Source organism: Rhagoletis zephyria, unplaced genomic scaffold (genome assembly GCF_001687245.7).
Source record: "Rhagoletis zephyria isolate East Lansing unplaced genomic scaffold, Rhagoletis_zephyria_1.1 Rzeph_scaffold_07048, whole genome shotgun sequence".
Taxonomy (NCBI): Eukaryota; Metazoa; Arthropoda; class Insecta; order Diptera; family Tephritidae; genus Rhagoletis; species Rhagoletis zephyria.
Window position 1 is genome coordinate 10,431 of NW_016164131.1, and position 15,666 is coordinate 26,096.

Below are 15,666 nucleotides of genomic sequence, written 5' to 3' on the forward strand. Positions count from 1 at the left end.
AAACGCAATTTGAAATAATAAATTTGGAATATTTATTTATCTACTAAAGTGAAATTGAAAAATTTTATTAATTATTATTAAAATCAAGCAGCCACTGAGTTCCCATATTAATTCTCCTTATCAGGGAAATTCACTTAAAAATGCCAGTGTTAAGGCAGTTCAAAAGGTATGCCAATAATTATTCTTGAAAGGGGTTCAGTTTTATATGTATATACGTTGCATTTGGGTTGGTCCCCATACAAAAGAGAAAGGTTGGCACTTATATAGTATATTACGATTACAATTAACTAAAAATACTCTGACTCTCAACTGTTGGTTTTTTAAGGGTGGCTCGTTCAATAATTTAGAAATTTTATATTCGTACTAATATTTTTCTCGTCTTTTTAAACGGCAAAAACGGTTAGATGTATTTCAATAAAATTTGGCACACATTTTGATTATATCTTTACTTAAAACATATATGATATTTATTTAGGAGAGTTGCCACTTTTTCAAATGTTAAAACCAATTAATTAATAAGTTAAATAAAATATTAAAACAATGCGAGTAACAAAAAAGGGGTTCAATAACGATTTATTTCGAAAATACTTCTTATGAAGAAAAATGTCTCAGCAGTATATGTGCAATACGTCGATTTTTTAAATTAATTTTATATATATCTTTTTCTTAAAATATATACAAACTTTTTTGTCTGTCATTTCTGGAACTGTTACCTTTAATTTTATGTACATAGCACCATATTTTGGAGAACTGAACTATTTTTTGAAATTTTTTTACTTTTAAAACTTTGAGATTTCAAAGTTCTTTTACGTAGAAGAATTTTGTCGTTTAAGAGTTTTCAGATGTTTAAACGAAATTTATCTTACAAAAATGGTTTGCCATGAAAATCGATTCTCCTTTTATTTGTAGCAAAGCGTAAATTTTTCTTTGAACCCTGAGTCATCACTGGCGCTGAAACTACTGAAATAAAAAAAAAACTGCAATCGCGTGTAACTATCAAGGGGAACTTTAAGTGCTTTTTAGTGGGAAGAAAGTGCAAAAACATGTTGGCTATATTTAGCACAATTACAAAAAATAAGCAACAACAATAACTCTGATACTTATGTGCAGAAGACAATAGCAATGAATTGATAGAAAAATTCACAGGCTCACTGAAGGTGGATAAAACACAAAAACACATACATATGTGTGTGTGTGCATATGCATATGCATGCACATATGTGTACGCCATGAGTCAGAAATGAAAATCAGAAAAACAAAATTAAAGCAAACAGCGTAACAACCAAGTGAAAAAGATGTGTATTGCTTTCGTTAAAGACATGCTTTTTTCAACAACAACAACAAAAAATCAGGGAAATAGAATATAAAAGAAAAACCTGCACACGACTACACAAGTAAATATACGAGTATGTATATGTAGCTGAATTTATGCATATAAATAATAAACAGCTGTTGGTGGTGCAGCCTCGGGCATCTGGGAAACTGCAAGCTTCCACATGCGGCAGTCGCTAAATAATAAAAGCAGGGAAGTAAAAATTAAACAAAATGCGATACAACTTCTTCCTCAACATCAGAAAATAAAGACATATACAAATAAATATGTTGTTTACACACATACATAGACACACTTCAATTGCTGCATGAGCACGCGCGCCAGTTGTGGAAAAAAAAATAAATAAAAAATTGCCAAAGTGAGCGTACAAAGATTATTAAAATTGGCCTTAGCATATACACATTTAAATAATCTGCTGTACATGTATGTATATATTTATATATGTGTTAGTATCGAGCCACACATGCATCTCTGGATAATTACTGGCGGTGTGAGTATTAGAGAGATGCCTTTTTGTTTGAATATATTTATGATCACTTCCCATGACTCTTTTTGCCTACCTCACCCTCAGCAATGTTCTTTATACGCGTCTTCTTCGTTTTCTTTCTTCAGCACTCAGCGCTCTGCACACGATTTCATGCTATACTTTTAATTTGCAAATTAATTTATCATTTATTTGTATGAACAATTTCCATTCGGATTACATGCGAGACAATAAAAAAAATGATATATATACATCTAACTAGATGAAGCATTGATGTGACGGAAAACGACAATAAAAAGTAGTAGTTTGTTAGTTTAGTATGGCAGCGTTAGTGTTTGTGCTCTTATTTTTCTTGCTCGCTGCTGCAATTTGTTGCATGTTTTAGGCTAATGCAAAAGATGATTCACAATCAGACATATCAGCAAATTGAAGGCGCGTCCGCTTTCCTTAGCCAACTGAATGCAATTTAAATTTGCATCGAGAAGTAAATGTAAACTAAGAGCGTGTGAATGAGGCGATTTACATGTTTACTTAAAAGTATATACACTTAATTATCGGTGTGGGTGAAATGGGGGACGTAGTGCATAAGTATGTGCAAACACGTGTTTGTGTATATATGTGTGTGTATTGATTGCACTTTTATAATTATGTGAATATAAAGTGAACTCAAATATAGACTTCCAGCATATTCTATACTTACTTGCCTTGTCTGCTGTCTAATAAAAAATATAAGCTGCCCAATAAAAGTGTCTAACGAAAGACTTAAGTAACGAACTTGCTCTGAATTTAATTGAGTAAAAAAAAGTAGAGAATTATTGGAAGCATTCCTTTTGATGCTTGTGGTCTCTTTTGTGGGAAAGTACTTCGCTAGCTTTAGTCTAGTGCTATAGAGAATCGCAGACTTTAGGGGCTAAGACAAAATTTTCATACTGACATTACCGAAACTGAAAATGTGACAGGAGTCGGTTAACATATGGATGATTATTTCACTTTACTTACAATGATAATGGGGTCTTAGGTCGTAATTTTTGAAGTGACACTTCTTTAGCGGCAGTTGGTTGGTTGGAAGTAAATTGTCAAATTCAACGGAAATTGCCCCCGGAAATGGTGCAACGGAAGTTGCACATGGTAATGGGGGGCGGACACAAGTGCTTCTTGAGTGTATGCATATGGTATTAATTTAACAAAAATTTGCTAATAAAAGGTTAAAGAATAACACTTAGAAAAAGACCAATACAAGAATAAAATAGGTGACTACGTACATATATAAAGAAAAGGCAAAGGTAAAAATAAAAACAAACAAAAAGATGCGTAAAGATGAGGCAAAAATGAAAATCAAGGTAAATTTAAACTTTTACTTATATAAAGGCAAAGGTGAAGGGGAATATGTAGATGAAGAAAATGATAAACATAAATATAAAAACAAAGATAAATATAAAGAAAAAGATGAGGATGAGGATACCGATAAAAGTAAAGATCAAGATAGAGAAAGAAAAATTAAAATAAAGGTAATCATAGAGAAAAGGATATAGAGACACAGAGTCTCAATCTGGAAACTATTTCGGGATTTTAGAGATTTTCTCGATTCTCGAAACTTATCGATAGAATAATCGATATTTTTATCGATTTTGTTATAAATATTTTTATCGATTTTGTTATAAATTTTTTTTATCGATATTGTTATCGATTTTGCTATCGATATTTTCATAGATTTTTCTATCGATATTTTTGGAACATATCGATATAATAATCAATATTTTTATCGATTTTGCTATTGATATTTTTTTATCGATTACGATATTTTTTATTCATTTGTTATCGATATCGATTATGCTATCGATATTGTCATCGCATTTACTTTCGCTATTTTTAATCCAATGTGTTTTCGATTTTCTTGTCGATATTTTTATCAATTTTGTTATCGTTAGTTTTATCGAATTTGTTATCGATGCTTTTATCGATTTTATTATCGATTTTGTTATCGTTTTTCCTATAGATATTGTTATCAATTTTTCTATCGATATTTTTTCCAGTTTGTTATCGATTTTGTTATCGATATTTTTATCGGGTTTGTTATAGATGTTTTGATGGATTATATTATCGATTTTGCTATCGATAGAGATAAAGATAAAGGAAAACAGCAACACATATATTTAGTTAGAACGAACAGGGTATCCAGATAGTAGCCCAGATAGAAAAAAGACAAAAAATATAATCTTAAGCAAAATCAGATGTATGTATGTACGTAAATAAATATGTAGATTGGTTATGAGCAAGGAACGGATTTTATGGAAATTGCCTTTTTTTCTGCTAAAGAGATAGAGTATATTCGATTAAGAATGTCCACGATTTAGCTTTCCGCGATTCCATATATACACATTTGATGTTGCCTTTTTTTGCCTTTTTTAAGATATTTGCCTTTTTTTGCCTTTTTTAAGATATTTGCCTTTTTTGCCTTTTCTACCTTTAAAAAAGTGATTATAGCATTTACATTTTTTTTTTTTAAGATTAAAAAATATACACATGCCCATGCGGCTTATAGAAGCGCAGGGACCTCTTGCAAAATTGGTGTTGAAAAAATTCAAAGCCGTTTTCTGAGCAAACGTAGGCTTGGAGACAATAAGGGGTGTGGATAAAATTGTAAAGAGCGAGGAAAACGCCCTTATTCCTGATAATATGAACGTTTCAAACGTTCCATATTTAAATTGGGCTCCACTTGTATCAACTTACGTCGAGCGCACATTTAGTACATTTAAGGCTTTTCTTCGCGAAAATCGAATGAAAATGCTGCCAGAAAACTTCAAAATGCACCTTGTGGTTCAATGTTACTACAACTATACAGATTAAAGTTTTATGAGTTAGAAACTCGAAAGGATAAAATAGTAAAAGATACAAAGTACAAATTTTTCATATAATGAAACTAGTTCATAGTTTTTCTCTTTTTACTTGTAATATAAACATTTCTAAAAAAAATCTATTTTTTGATTGCTCTTCGTATTTTCTGTCTTTTTTAGTGCCTTATTTTGCTTTTTTTGCAATACCTTTTTTTTTGCTTTTTCCTGCCTTTTTCGCTATATTTTATTTTGCCTTTTTTTGCCTTTTTTACAATACCTAGTGCCTTTTCCTGCCTTTTTCGCTATTTTATTTTGCCTTTTCCAGCCTATTTCGTTACTTTATTTTGCCTTTTTTATAGGTTTTTAGGTCCTAAAAATCCGTTCCCTGGTTATGAGACATACTAGATATGTAACGTAAGTTTCAATTCTACAGTGTGGCCCAGGTGCACTTACTTTTTTTGTACTGGATAGTTTGCGAAAAAGGGGTTGGGCGTCAAATAGCTGTGAATCAGCGCTGATCAATCTACACTAAGGGCATCGGAAGTTGTGCGTACCCATTTAATATTTATGCAGCAATGAAAATTTTGGCCAAGATCCTTTGCCAAATGTTGTTCAAGATAACTAACTTCTGCACGAATTAAGGAACCATCTGTAACATCCAAGCTAACCTGGATCAATAGGAGCGCCAAGCAAGGCAGGACGAGAGTGGAATTCCTTAGTCTGCATCCAGATACAGCACTAAAACTCTAAACCAACCACGCCACCGTGTGGAACTCGTATTTCCCTCAATCTCAGAACTATTATTGTTTAATTGAGCAGATTGGACTGCGCACAGCTTGCTGCTTTGCTAACTGATCACTTCTTGTGGTACGAGCACCTGAATGCTATTGGCATACATGACAACCCCATTTGACATTCTTGTTTTGAAGAGGATGAAATGGCGAAACACTTTCTGCCCTGCATTGGAAAATATTAGGCATTAGGCTAGGATGTGGCAGAGATGTGTTGTGAAAAGAGAACTTGAGTTATTTAACACCCAACAAACTCCTTTTATTTATTCGATTAACATCCGATTAGAGGGAACACGAAAAAATACAAAAAAGGGGACGGCTGGGATTATCTAAGGTATTTAGAATAAAATCCATAGGAATAATTGGTTTGGTACATACAACATCAAAGCAGCCAAATGCCCTACGATATAGAAAGGAAATTCGTTCCAAAAAAGTAAAGAAGGATAGAACAAGACATGGTAGGACTCACAACCATACCTAACATTTTCTATTGGCTTTGCAAACTATGCAAGTTATGACTTTAAATGTTTACCTACAAGTTCAATAAAAAGTTAAAAAAGGAATCAAACTATAAATTGAACGCCTCGCATCCAGCAACGTAGGAGTAATGCACTACAAGCTTGAGTTAATTTTTTTTAAACTTAAAATACATAAATATGTCAAAATAAAAAGCAATAAAGATATTTTCCCCAACTCACCTGTACAGCACAATTTAGGAAGCAATTATTTTGTCCTGGTCCATTTAGTAGCCCCTTCGATGAGGGTTCCAAAGTTGGTGATGTAAGTAAATTAGGTGAACGTAGCAGCTCCATCAGGCGATTGCGTTCATTTTTATTTTGCACACCACCCATGGCATAGTGTTTAGGTGGCGTTGAGGCATACATGCCGCTGCTCTGGCGGTAGAGCGTAGATGTCAAGGGTGAAGCCATTATTGCGAGCCTTTCTTTTTAGGGAGCTAAAGATGTTTTGTTTTTCTTATGGTTTAGTGCACTACTCATGTATTTGTGTTGGCATACTACTTCTGAAAATACAAAAGAAAACCAAAAAATTGAATTTTTGTCATCATTACAGTACTAATCAGTATCAATACCAATACATCTATCGGAAAAATATTGACCTAATTTTTATAAGATCTTTGATCCTTAGAAAAAAACCCAGCTTAGCGTTTTTGTAAAAAATTTAAATTTTCAATTACATTCTTCAAGTAATGTTTAAAATAAGTCTAACGAGAAGTTGGGGTGATCTCCGCTTATACCCTGCAGGTATGGGAACATATCCAGGCTTTGGATGTCATCTCAAGACTTTTAAACAGAACGTAATGTTCCAGTTACGAATAAAGATGGTCCCGTTATTGTGTTAAGCAGAAGGAGGTAAATCCAAAAGGAAATATTTTGTGATTTTCTGCGAAAATATTGGGTCACTCGACAATCTTTTAAGATTTACAAAATAAGATCAGCACGCCAACATACATACTCTAAGAGTAACTGATACTGCTACATTAGGTATTGTTGGGATAATTCGTTCAATGCTTAAGTGTGAAACGATGGTGGTGAATGGGGTTGATGTTAAGTATGCAAAGTTTGGGGACTTCTTCTTGGACACTCTAAATCGGGCTGCCAGCTTAACGACGCTGATGTTGCAGTATTAACTAAAGATGCATCATTAATACCAAGCGCTTTCCCTAAAATACCAAGGTTTACCGCTCCTAGATTTATTGCTTTTTGATGAGGCTTCCAAATCTCTGTACAGGCTGTAAATAATATTTGCGACAATAGTTAGTGCGACAATCGCAATTTAGGTAGGAGCTCATTGCTAGGGTTGCCAGCTTGGATTTTTCGCCCTGTGATTTAGGGTTTCCGATCAAATCTCGGCGCTCAGAGTTTTGTCGAACACACATCTTGTATGCGCTACAAAACTGCATACTTCAGTTTTTTCTATAAAGGGTAATTACTAAGAAACGACCGAACATCGACTTTTAGAGTCGAACCTAACCGAACCGAACTTCCGCCAATTTGGGCCGACGCCGAACCGAACATTTTCAAGGTCTAAAAAAATAAATAATCAATAGATGAATTATTGTTAATAAAAAATGGTACATTGGTTTAAATCGCCCGGCATTTAGGTTTATAACGTAAAAATACTTATGTTTGCAAAGTTAACAACAAAAAACATATATTTTTAATACTCGAAATTAAATACTTTTTTTTCACATTCTTTGTGCTTTATTCATGCAAAATAGTTTAATATAAATTTAATCTAAGAACTCTTTTATTTGGTCTTTGAGTTATTCTATTCCGCTTCTTAGAGCCAAACAAAAATTTGTGAATTTAGTTGGGAAATTACTAACTCAATTAGCAATTTTAGTATCGTAAATATTTGAAACATATAAAGTTTTATCGATTAAGCGAGCACTCTGATATACCCTTTGGCCTTACTCTACTGCTTTTGAAACTTTAAGACTTACGTTTGCAACTTTGTAAGTTTTTCAATTTAACACAAATGGTGTATGAAAGTTGCACATTTAAAACTCATTGCTCAACTCATAAATTCCGTTCGATAGGCAACATTAGTTGCAAAAACCTCACACCAATAAGTACACATGCAACCATGTAGGCACACATGTCTTACAAATAGTTAGTTTTCCAATTACATTCAACACGCCATTTCGACACAAACATCGGCGCCTCGGCCGTCACTAAATTCAAGCAGTCACTTACATACGAGCACACATACGAGCATGATTTTTCAAATCACACTTCGCTGTCAACGCTAAGATGTCAATGGTTTGTGATCATAATGACCACAACTGTTGCTGTTATTGCAGCAATTACATACATATCTTAACAGGCATGCAGATACAAAAAAGTGGAACTTGAAGTAAGTGAGGCGCTCACCTCGGCACCATTGCGAATCGTTGAGTTGTTGGGTGCCTTTTACATATCTACTAAGTATGCTGCTGTTGGTGCTGTGGCGGAAAATTTTATGAATGAATGAATGAAACGTTTGATGGCAATTATACAACAACAAAGCAAAGTGTTTAAAATGCTACCAACAACAACTATAACACTAGAAATGTGCCTTGTGAATGGTGAAGCATTTCAATTTCAATTTTGCACACCTATTAAATCGAGTCTTTTACTAAAATGCTTTTATGTTGCCTGAAATGTGTAACGAAAAGAAAATTTGAAACAATGTACTTCATTGTCTTGTTTTTTTTATTGCATTTTCGTATTTGTTTTGTGAAGGTAAAAAATAGTTCAACTGCTTGGAAAACTACTTTCTCTTCTAGTCAAGTTTTCATATGAAAAGTGTAAGAAAAGCTACTTTTTTTGTTCAAGCTTTTTGACGCTTAAAATTAAAAAGCAAACTCATCACATTTTGTTAATTCTATTTATGCATTTAACACCGGCATATGTATGTATGTAGTTAGACGTATTTTCAAATATTCGAGTATTGTGTCTATATAATTAATGGGCTTCAATACCAACAGCTGGGACATTCAGACTCGCCAGAAATGTTAATTGGGCGAAAAGCTTCACCTATGAATTTTCCACATAGAAAGTTCCTATTTCACATAAAGTGAGTATGTACGTATGTAAGTGGAGATGTATTATAATGGAGGGACTCTGAAGACAAGTGCTATGAAACGAAATGAACAATGTTGCGATGGTTTTTGTATACCTTTCATAACCTTGAAACGGTATGATAACTAGAAGAAGAATAGATAGATACCAAAATGATCAGAATGTCGTGCTAAGTAGATTTAGCCATGTGTGTCTATCTGAAAGAAATCTAGTCACCCAGTTATACAGTGTCTTTCTGTAATGGATTAATTATTTGTCAGAACCGGCAAAATCGGACAACTAAAATATATAGCTCTCATTCAACTGATTGTTCAGTTCATAAAATTTCGCACTATTTTCACTAACTACAAACAAAAAATATGCAGTCATAATTTCAAAGATCGTTCAGATTCCTGATTATTCAGATATGGGGTTTTATTTTAAAACTCCTTCATTTGCACAGCTAAAACCGAGCAATTTGGTGAGCTATTTGGTAAATAACACCATGCGACGAAAACCAAAAAAAAAAAACACATTCTTAACACGCGAAACAATCGAAATACTCTCGAAGCAATGGGCCAAATATAGCAAAACTGCGTTTTTAGTTTTTCACTCTGACATCAGGATGTTTTTTGAAAAGACTTTGAAATTTAAAATTATGATTAATTTAAAAAATGATTTAAAAGAATCAGTGAAATTTAGAATAACAATATGGATACCAGATGAAAGAGAAAATTATAGAGAATTTTTTTGGTTTAGAAGAACGAATAGATATTGGAAATGCACTTTTAATTAATTTTATTATTTTTTTTTGACTCTACCAAATTTTCTCTTTATTTGATAGCCACATTGTTATTTTACATTGCACAGAATTTTTTAAATAATTTTTTGAATTTATCTTGTCTTTGAAGTTACAAAGTACTTAAAAAACGTCCTGACGTCAGAGAGAAAAAATAAGTACGCAATTTTACTATATTTTGCCCATAATTTCGCGAATATCTCAATTTTTGTGTGTGCAGAATTTAATGTAGCAAGATATAATCGGTGCTCTAAAAGCTATATATATATCTCCTATACCACTGATTGTTTAGCAACAAATTTTGCGATATAACTGCTTTATGTAGGCAGCCAAAACCATGGAATTTCGGGACCTATTTACATATCGATCATAAAATGCCCACTGTAAAAATCATTTAGATGAGTCCTTTATAAGGCATTTCTTCCACACCACTCATAGTTCAGTCATGAGTTCTACGCACTGGTATGACTTTATATATTCATTTGTATAAAGCACAAAGTAAAGCAAGTATTGTTATTTCTTCTAAGCACGCTGCTATCTACATAAATAACGTTAACATTAAATAAAAGAAAAACAGTTTTAATGTGAGTATGTGTGTGTATTAATTCTGATCCCAAAGTTCTATTTTAATTTTTATATGTTGTGTAAGATAATTTATAAATGTTCGACAAAACAAGACAGACCTTAGCTAAGTGCACAAGCAAATTTTTAGGCGCCAAGCACCATTAACCAACAAAACGTGACATAATTTAAGTAAAGCCACTCAAATGGGTAATGAAGAAATAATGAGGAATCTTCAAAAAGCGACAGAGATAAATGTATTCTATGTAAAGGTGTATTGTGCGCAGCTCACTGGTACTCAAATAAATAGTAAATATATATTTATATGCTTTTATGTATTTATGAAAGCACAAATTCTTATACGAACGTATTGTACTCGTATTTGTTGGCTGTTTAGGTGCATAATTGAAAACTTTAATAAACAAAATATTTTACTAATGATAAACTTGACGGGGTTACATGACTTTCAAATGGGTTAAAGCTAGGTTTGAAAGCTAAGTTTAAAAGCTAAGTGGAATGTGCTCTTAGTTGCCCAGTTAGTATGCAAATTGTGCTTTACTTATCAGAAGAATGATGCTCAGCATGAGTAGTAATAATTTATTTTAAAATGAAAATAGCTAATATTAAGTGAAGCATGTAATCAAGAAACATTAGCGATAGCAGCTCGAACTGAAATAACTTAAAAGACTTGATGACTCACTAATTTAGTGACAAAAAAAAAATGCATTTTTGTTGCTAAAAATTTTTACTGTTGTACTATGGCAACGTGAGCCATTAATCAAAAAAGGAAGATTATATAATTTAATTTTTTTTTCACTGTAATATGACGACGCACCAACTAAAATGGCAAAAATCCCAAAATATGAAGAAATTCACAATAAATGCGAATGTGTGGTATTCAATTTCAGAGCATGAAGTTTAAAAAGGTTGCTATAAAAATACGTATACGTAAAAGCTAACGGGCTTGTTCCGCAAATTATACGATTCAGAAAATCTGTTTTAAAAATTTCATAAAAATAGAGCAAAACTTTTGCACTAAATCGATGGGCTTGACTTTTATTACAAATATTAAAAATTCCAACGATTTCAAATCGTATGCTTTACAGAACAGACCTATATAGAGTGAAATATAAATATGTAGCATCAAGTTGGAGGCCATCATTTGCGATATATTCCAATTAGGGCTGAATTGAAATCCGTCTAAATCCCCCAACGGACTATTTATAAGGAAATACAACTCGACAAAGAAGCTAACAATCTAGGTGTCATATTAGGCCAGGGTACCCAGATTGTTGAAAAAACGCAATTCCTAAAAAACCGCCAAAAATCGGCGATTTTTTTTTAATGAAATTCTAGAAATCGACTTAACAAATCATGTCTTTTAAAAATTACATCTTATTATAGCATAGCTTTTAAAACCAAAAACGAATAAAATACCTTCAGAGTAATAATAAATAATTCAGATCTTTTATAAAATAGTGATGTACAAACAATTTCCTTTAAAAATACGCTTACTTTTAAAAATATTTGTGTTAACACATTTTCCAAGAGGACTGCGAAATTAAAAAAATTTATTATTACTCATATTAATCGATTAATCGCATAATCCATTTTTAAGCGCTCGAGGCTAAAAATAAAATAAAAAGCTATAATAAGGCTGGATCAGCTATTTCCACAAATGAAACTCCAAATTTCGTATTCAGCGGGATTAATATTGGCAAATGTTCGATATGCTATATCGATAATAATAAAAAGTGTTGCCACATCAAAACTAAAGCTCTAACTCCACAACCTATAAAGAATTGATTTGAAGGGAAAAAATCGCCCAAAATCTTCCAAGGCGATGTCCTCAATTTTTAACCGAATTGGCGCTAAATCGCCAAATCTGAACACTCTGTATTAGATCAAAAATTACTCCAGAAATCACAAGTGGAGATAGTAGCAGTAAGTCCAAACCTCACCTCCTTCATACTAGTATACAGATTGACGCAAATGGGCTATTATAAAGACGACTGATAGCAATATCAGGATTTTCAGGTCTTAGGAAGACCGATATTTCAATAAGTAGTGCCCACGCATAGCAATGCCGAGCGTCAACATGCACCCAAAGCTCAGCTTTATTAAAATTATCAAAGATGTTGGGCTGATATATCCAAAACATATCGAACATACTATCATTTGAAAGGTGAACGAGCCATTGCCGGAGAGGTGCCGGTAAACTGTATTTCCATTTTCCAAGTAGAAACAACCGCGATAGAAATATGCCCGGATTTTAACATCAAGCGCAACTATTGGAACCAGAGCATTGAGATCTTATCGGACAGCCAAACAGCTATAAAGTCATTCATAACTCATCAGATAACATAAAAAATGGTATTGGAATACCGAAAAAAGCTCAACATTGTTCCGACCAATAAAATCAGAGCTACAAACCACTCCAAAAATCAATGAGGTTCGGTTCATTGGTTCGAACCAGTTAGAAAAAACGTGTACCGGTACAAGAACCGGTTAGGTTCGGTTCAGTTGGGTAAATTTGTTTATGCCAAGTGATACAAATAAGAAAAATATATGACAAATACAAAAAATTATAGCAACAAATTTCAAAATGATGTTGTTGGCAAAAATTTAAAATTTTTATTCCGAGTCCCTTCAAAAAAATATGCGGTAACTTTTAGGGACTTGAAACTTCCTTTTTGTTGTACTAAAATTGAACGCTGCAAACTGCATACTCAAAAATTATCTTGTACAACTTTTAAACATTTATTTAAGTGGTTTCTGTTAAATATTGAACTATATTTTAAATAAATATTCTGCCTTAACCTGAGTTTCGCCTGAAAAAAATTCACCCGAAAATTTGTCAAACGTCCATAATACAACCATTGAAACCAAAAGTGAAAAGTGAACCGGTTCGGGGAAAATGAAACTCATGATAAAGCTGATTATTAATAAACCGTGCGACAAAAACAAAAAAAATTTAAAACACACGAAAAAATCGATATAGGTACTTACAAAACTGTGGCCCAATACAGTAAAACTTCGATTTTTAGTTTTTAACTCTGACGTCAGGATTTGTTTTCAAAGGACTTTGAAATTTTAAAGATGTGGTTAATCCAAAAAAAAAAAATATTAAACAAAAATCAGTGCAATGTAGAATGACAATGTGGGTACCAAATGAGAGCAAAAATTCTGTAGCATTTAAAAACAATTAAGTTTTTTGGTTTAGAATTGCAAATGCACTTTTAATAAATTTTATCTTTTTGATTTATTAAAGTTTGCAGGACGAAATTCGATGATGAAGTCGTACGTATATTAGGTCTCCAACAATAATTAAAAAAAAATAAATAAAATATTGCAATTTTTCAAGGATATTTAAGTGCAAAATTTGTACAGAGCATTCATTTGCCATTCCCATTCGTCCTTATGCACCAAAAAATTGATTTTATTATAGTTTTACAGATTTTCTTTTATATTATACCCATATTGTTATTCTACATTGCACTGAATAAAATAAATTTTGAAATAATCATATTTTTTAAATTACACAGTCCTTTAAAAAAAATTCTGACGTCAAAGAGAAAAACTAAGTACGCAGTTTTACTATAAGTTGCCCATATTTCGCGAATATATTAATTTTTTTTGTGTGTAAAATTTACTGTCGCACGGTGTAATAAATAAAAAAAAAACATAAGTAGCCAAAAAGATATTTTTGAATTTTGCTGCTTTTATTTTACTTGCAGCTATATGTATAAAACGAACTGGTATCCATAGTCATGGAAGTGAATTCAGAAGGCGCTATTATTTAAGTGGTTTACAATAAATTATATAAACTATTATCTATTTTTTACAAATACACGGTAAGGCACAATTAACAAATCTTTCACTTTTTTAAGGTTTCAACGTATTATAAGTCTATTCGAGTGAACCAAAACTGCATAATCAGAATTTTGAATTTTCACCAAAAATCTTTGCTTAGGCATTGTTGCCATCAAACAAAAAAATCTTTGCCGTTTTAACATAGGAGTTGCCATAAGGTTACTTTAGTGGATTTTCATTTCGAACCGAACCGAACTACTTTTTATTTCAAAATAAAAACGATTCAGTTCGTGGTTTCCTTCAGAGTTCAGAGCCAGAACATAGAATAAACAATAACTAGAAATAAAAGTTCCTACTATTACGTATGGCTTTAGTGTAAATATTTTATCTATATACGCTTCTCAACTATCACGTTTCAATAAACATGTGTGCGTGTATCGACAGTTCAACATACAAATAGGAATTCTTGCTGATAAACGTAAATATTTGTAGACTTTGCAAATTTTGTGTTTGTTTTATTTGCGTAAATATTTTCTTTTTTACAATACTTTCCTGTTTTTATAAATTCTTTATTTATTTTTTGTGTTCAATCAAATTTCATCCAGAAAACTCAATTATTCAAATCGTAAACAAAATTTGAATGTTTATTTTAAATGGCGTCCATTGCATAGTTACTCCAATTCTTCACCAAGTTATTTTGCTTCTTTTTAAATTTTATTCTACTGCAGATTACGCTTTAGCTGCCTTAGATCGGCGTTCTTCTTCTCGTTTATTTTCTGCTCTATACCCTCTAAGTGAGTTAAGTATTGGTTACACCTGCATTAATGCATAAATAAATTCAAATAATAAAAATCTTGCCATAATTATATATGAAAATTTCAATTTACAGCGCATTAGAATAAGCGATCAGCATAACAACTACACACAAATACTACACCTGTTCAAATGCGCTCTACGAACATTGATTTTGAAAATTCCAGTGGAGAAAGTTACTAAACTTCAAAGGCCGACAAAGATAAAGCTTACACACTTACAAACATGCATGTCGTTATCATAATTTACTATGTATACGTAATTCGATATGCTTCATTAACGAACCAAAAGGGAATATTTAAAATTTGTAGTAGCTAATGAAATTTAATGAAATGGAATATGGAAATATATAATTATACGTTATCTCCTCAAATTATTTCATTCAACTGATTTACAACTGTTTTCAGTCTGTGTAAAAATTTTAGCCATAAAATGGTTAAGTTTACGAAAATGAATTGGATATGAGCAACTTCATGCTTAAATATTTACTAAAGCCAACATAGAAAAAAATTTACTTTTAATACTAATTGAAATGAAACAAGTATAAAAGTCTGAGTTCGGGTGGAGCCGAACATTAAATACCCGGCGCAAGTATTAAATATATGTTTTTTCACCTTTCCGAAAGCTACCGCTACATGGTAAGCCGGTGTGTATCAATTTTGAGTAAATTAGCAA

The 15,666-nt window shown here is 32.1% G+C and overlaps 1 protein-coding gene across 1 annotated transcript; it reads right to left on the reverse strand.

Annotated features, from left to right (window-relative positions):
• Nucleotides 1–6,140: 6,140 nt before the first annotated feature.
• On the reverse strand, nt 6,141–6,442 carry LOC108373804 (uncharacterized; the record flags this gene model as incomplete). The annotated part of the gene is made up of 1 exon (XM_017629756.1): nt 6,141–6,442. A coding segment is annotated over exon 1 (231 nt), but the record flags the coding sequence as incomplete, so codon positions are not given.
• Between the last annotated feature and the right edge of the window lie 9,224 nt (nt 6,443–15,666).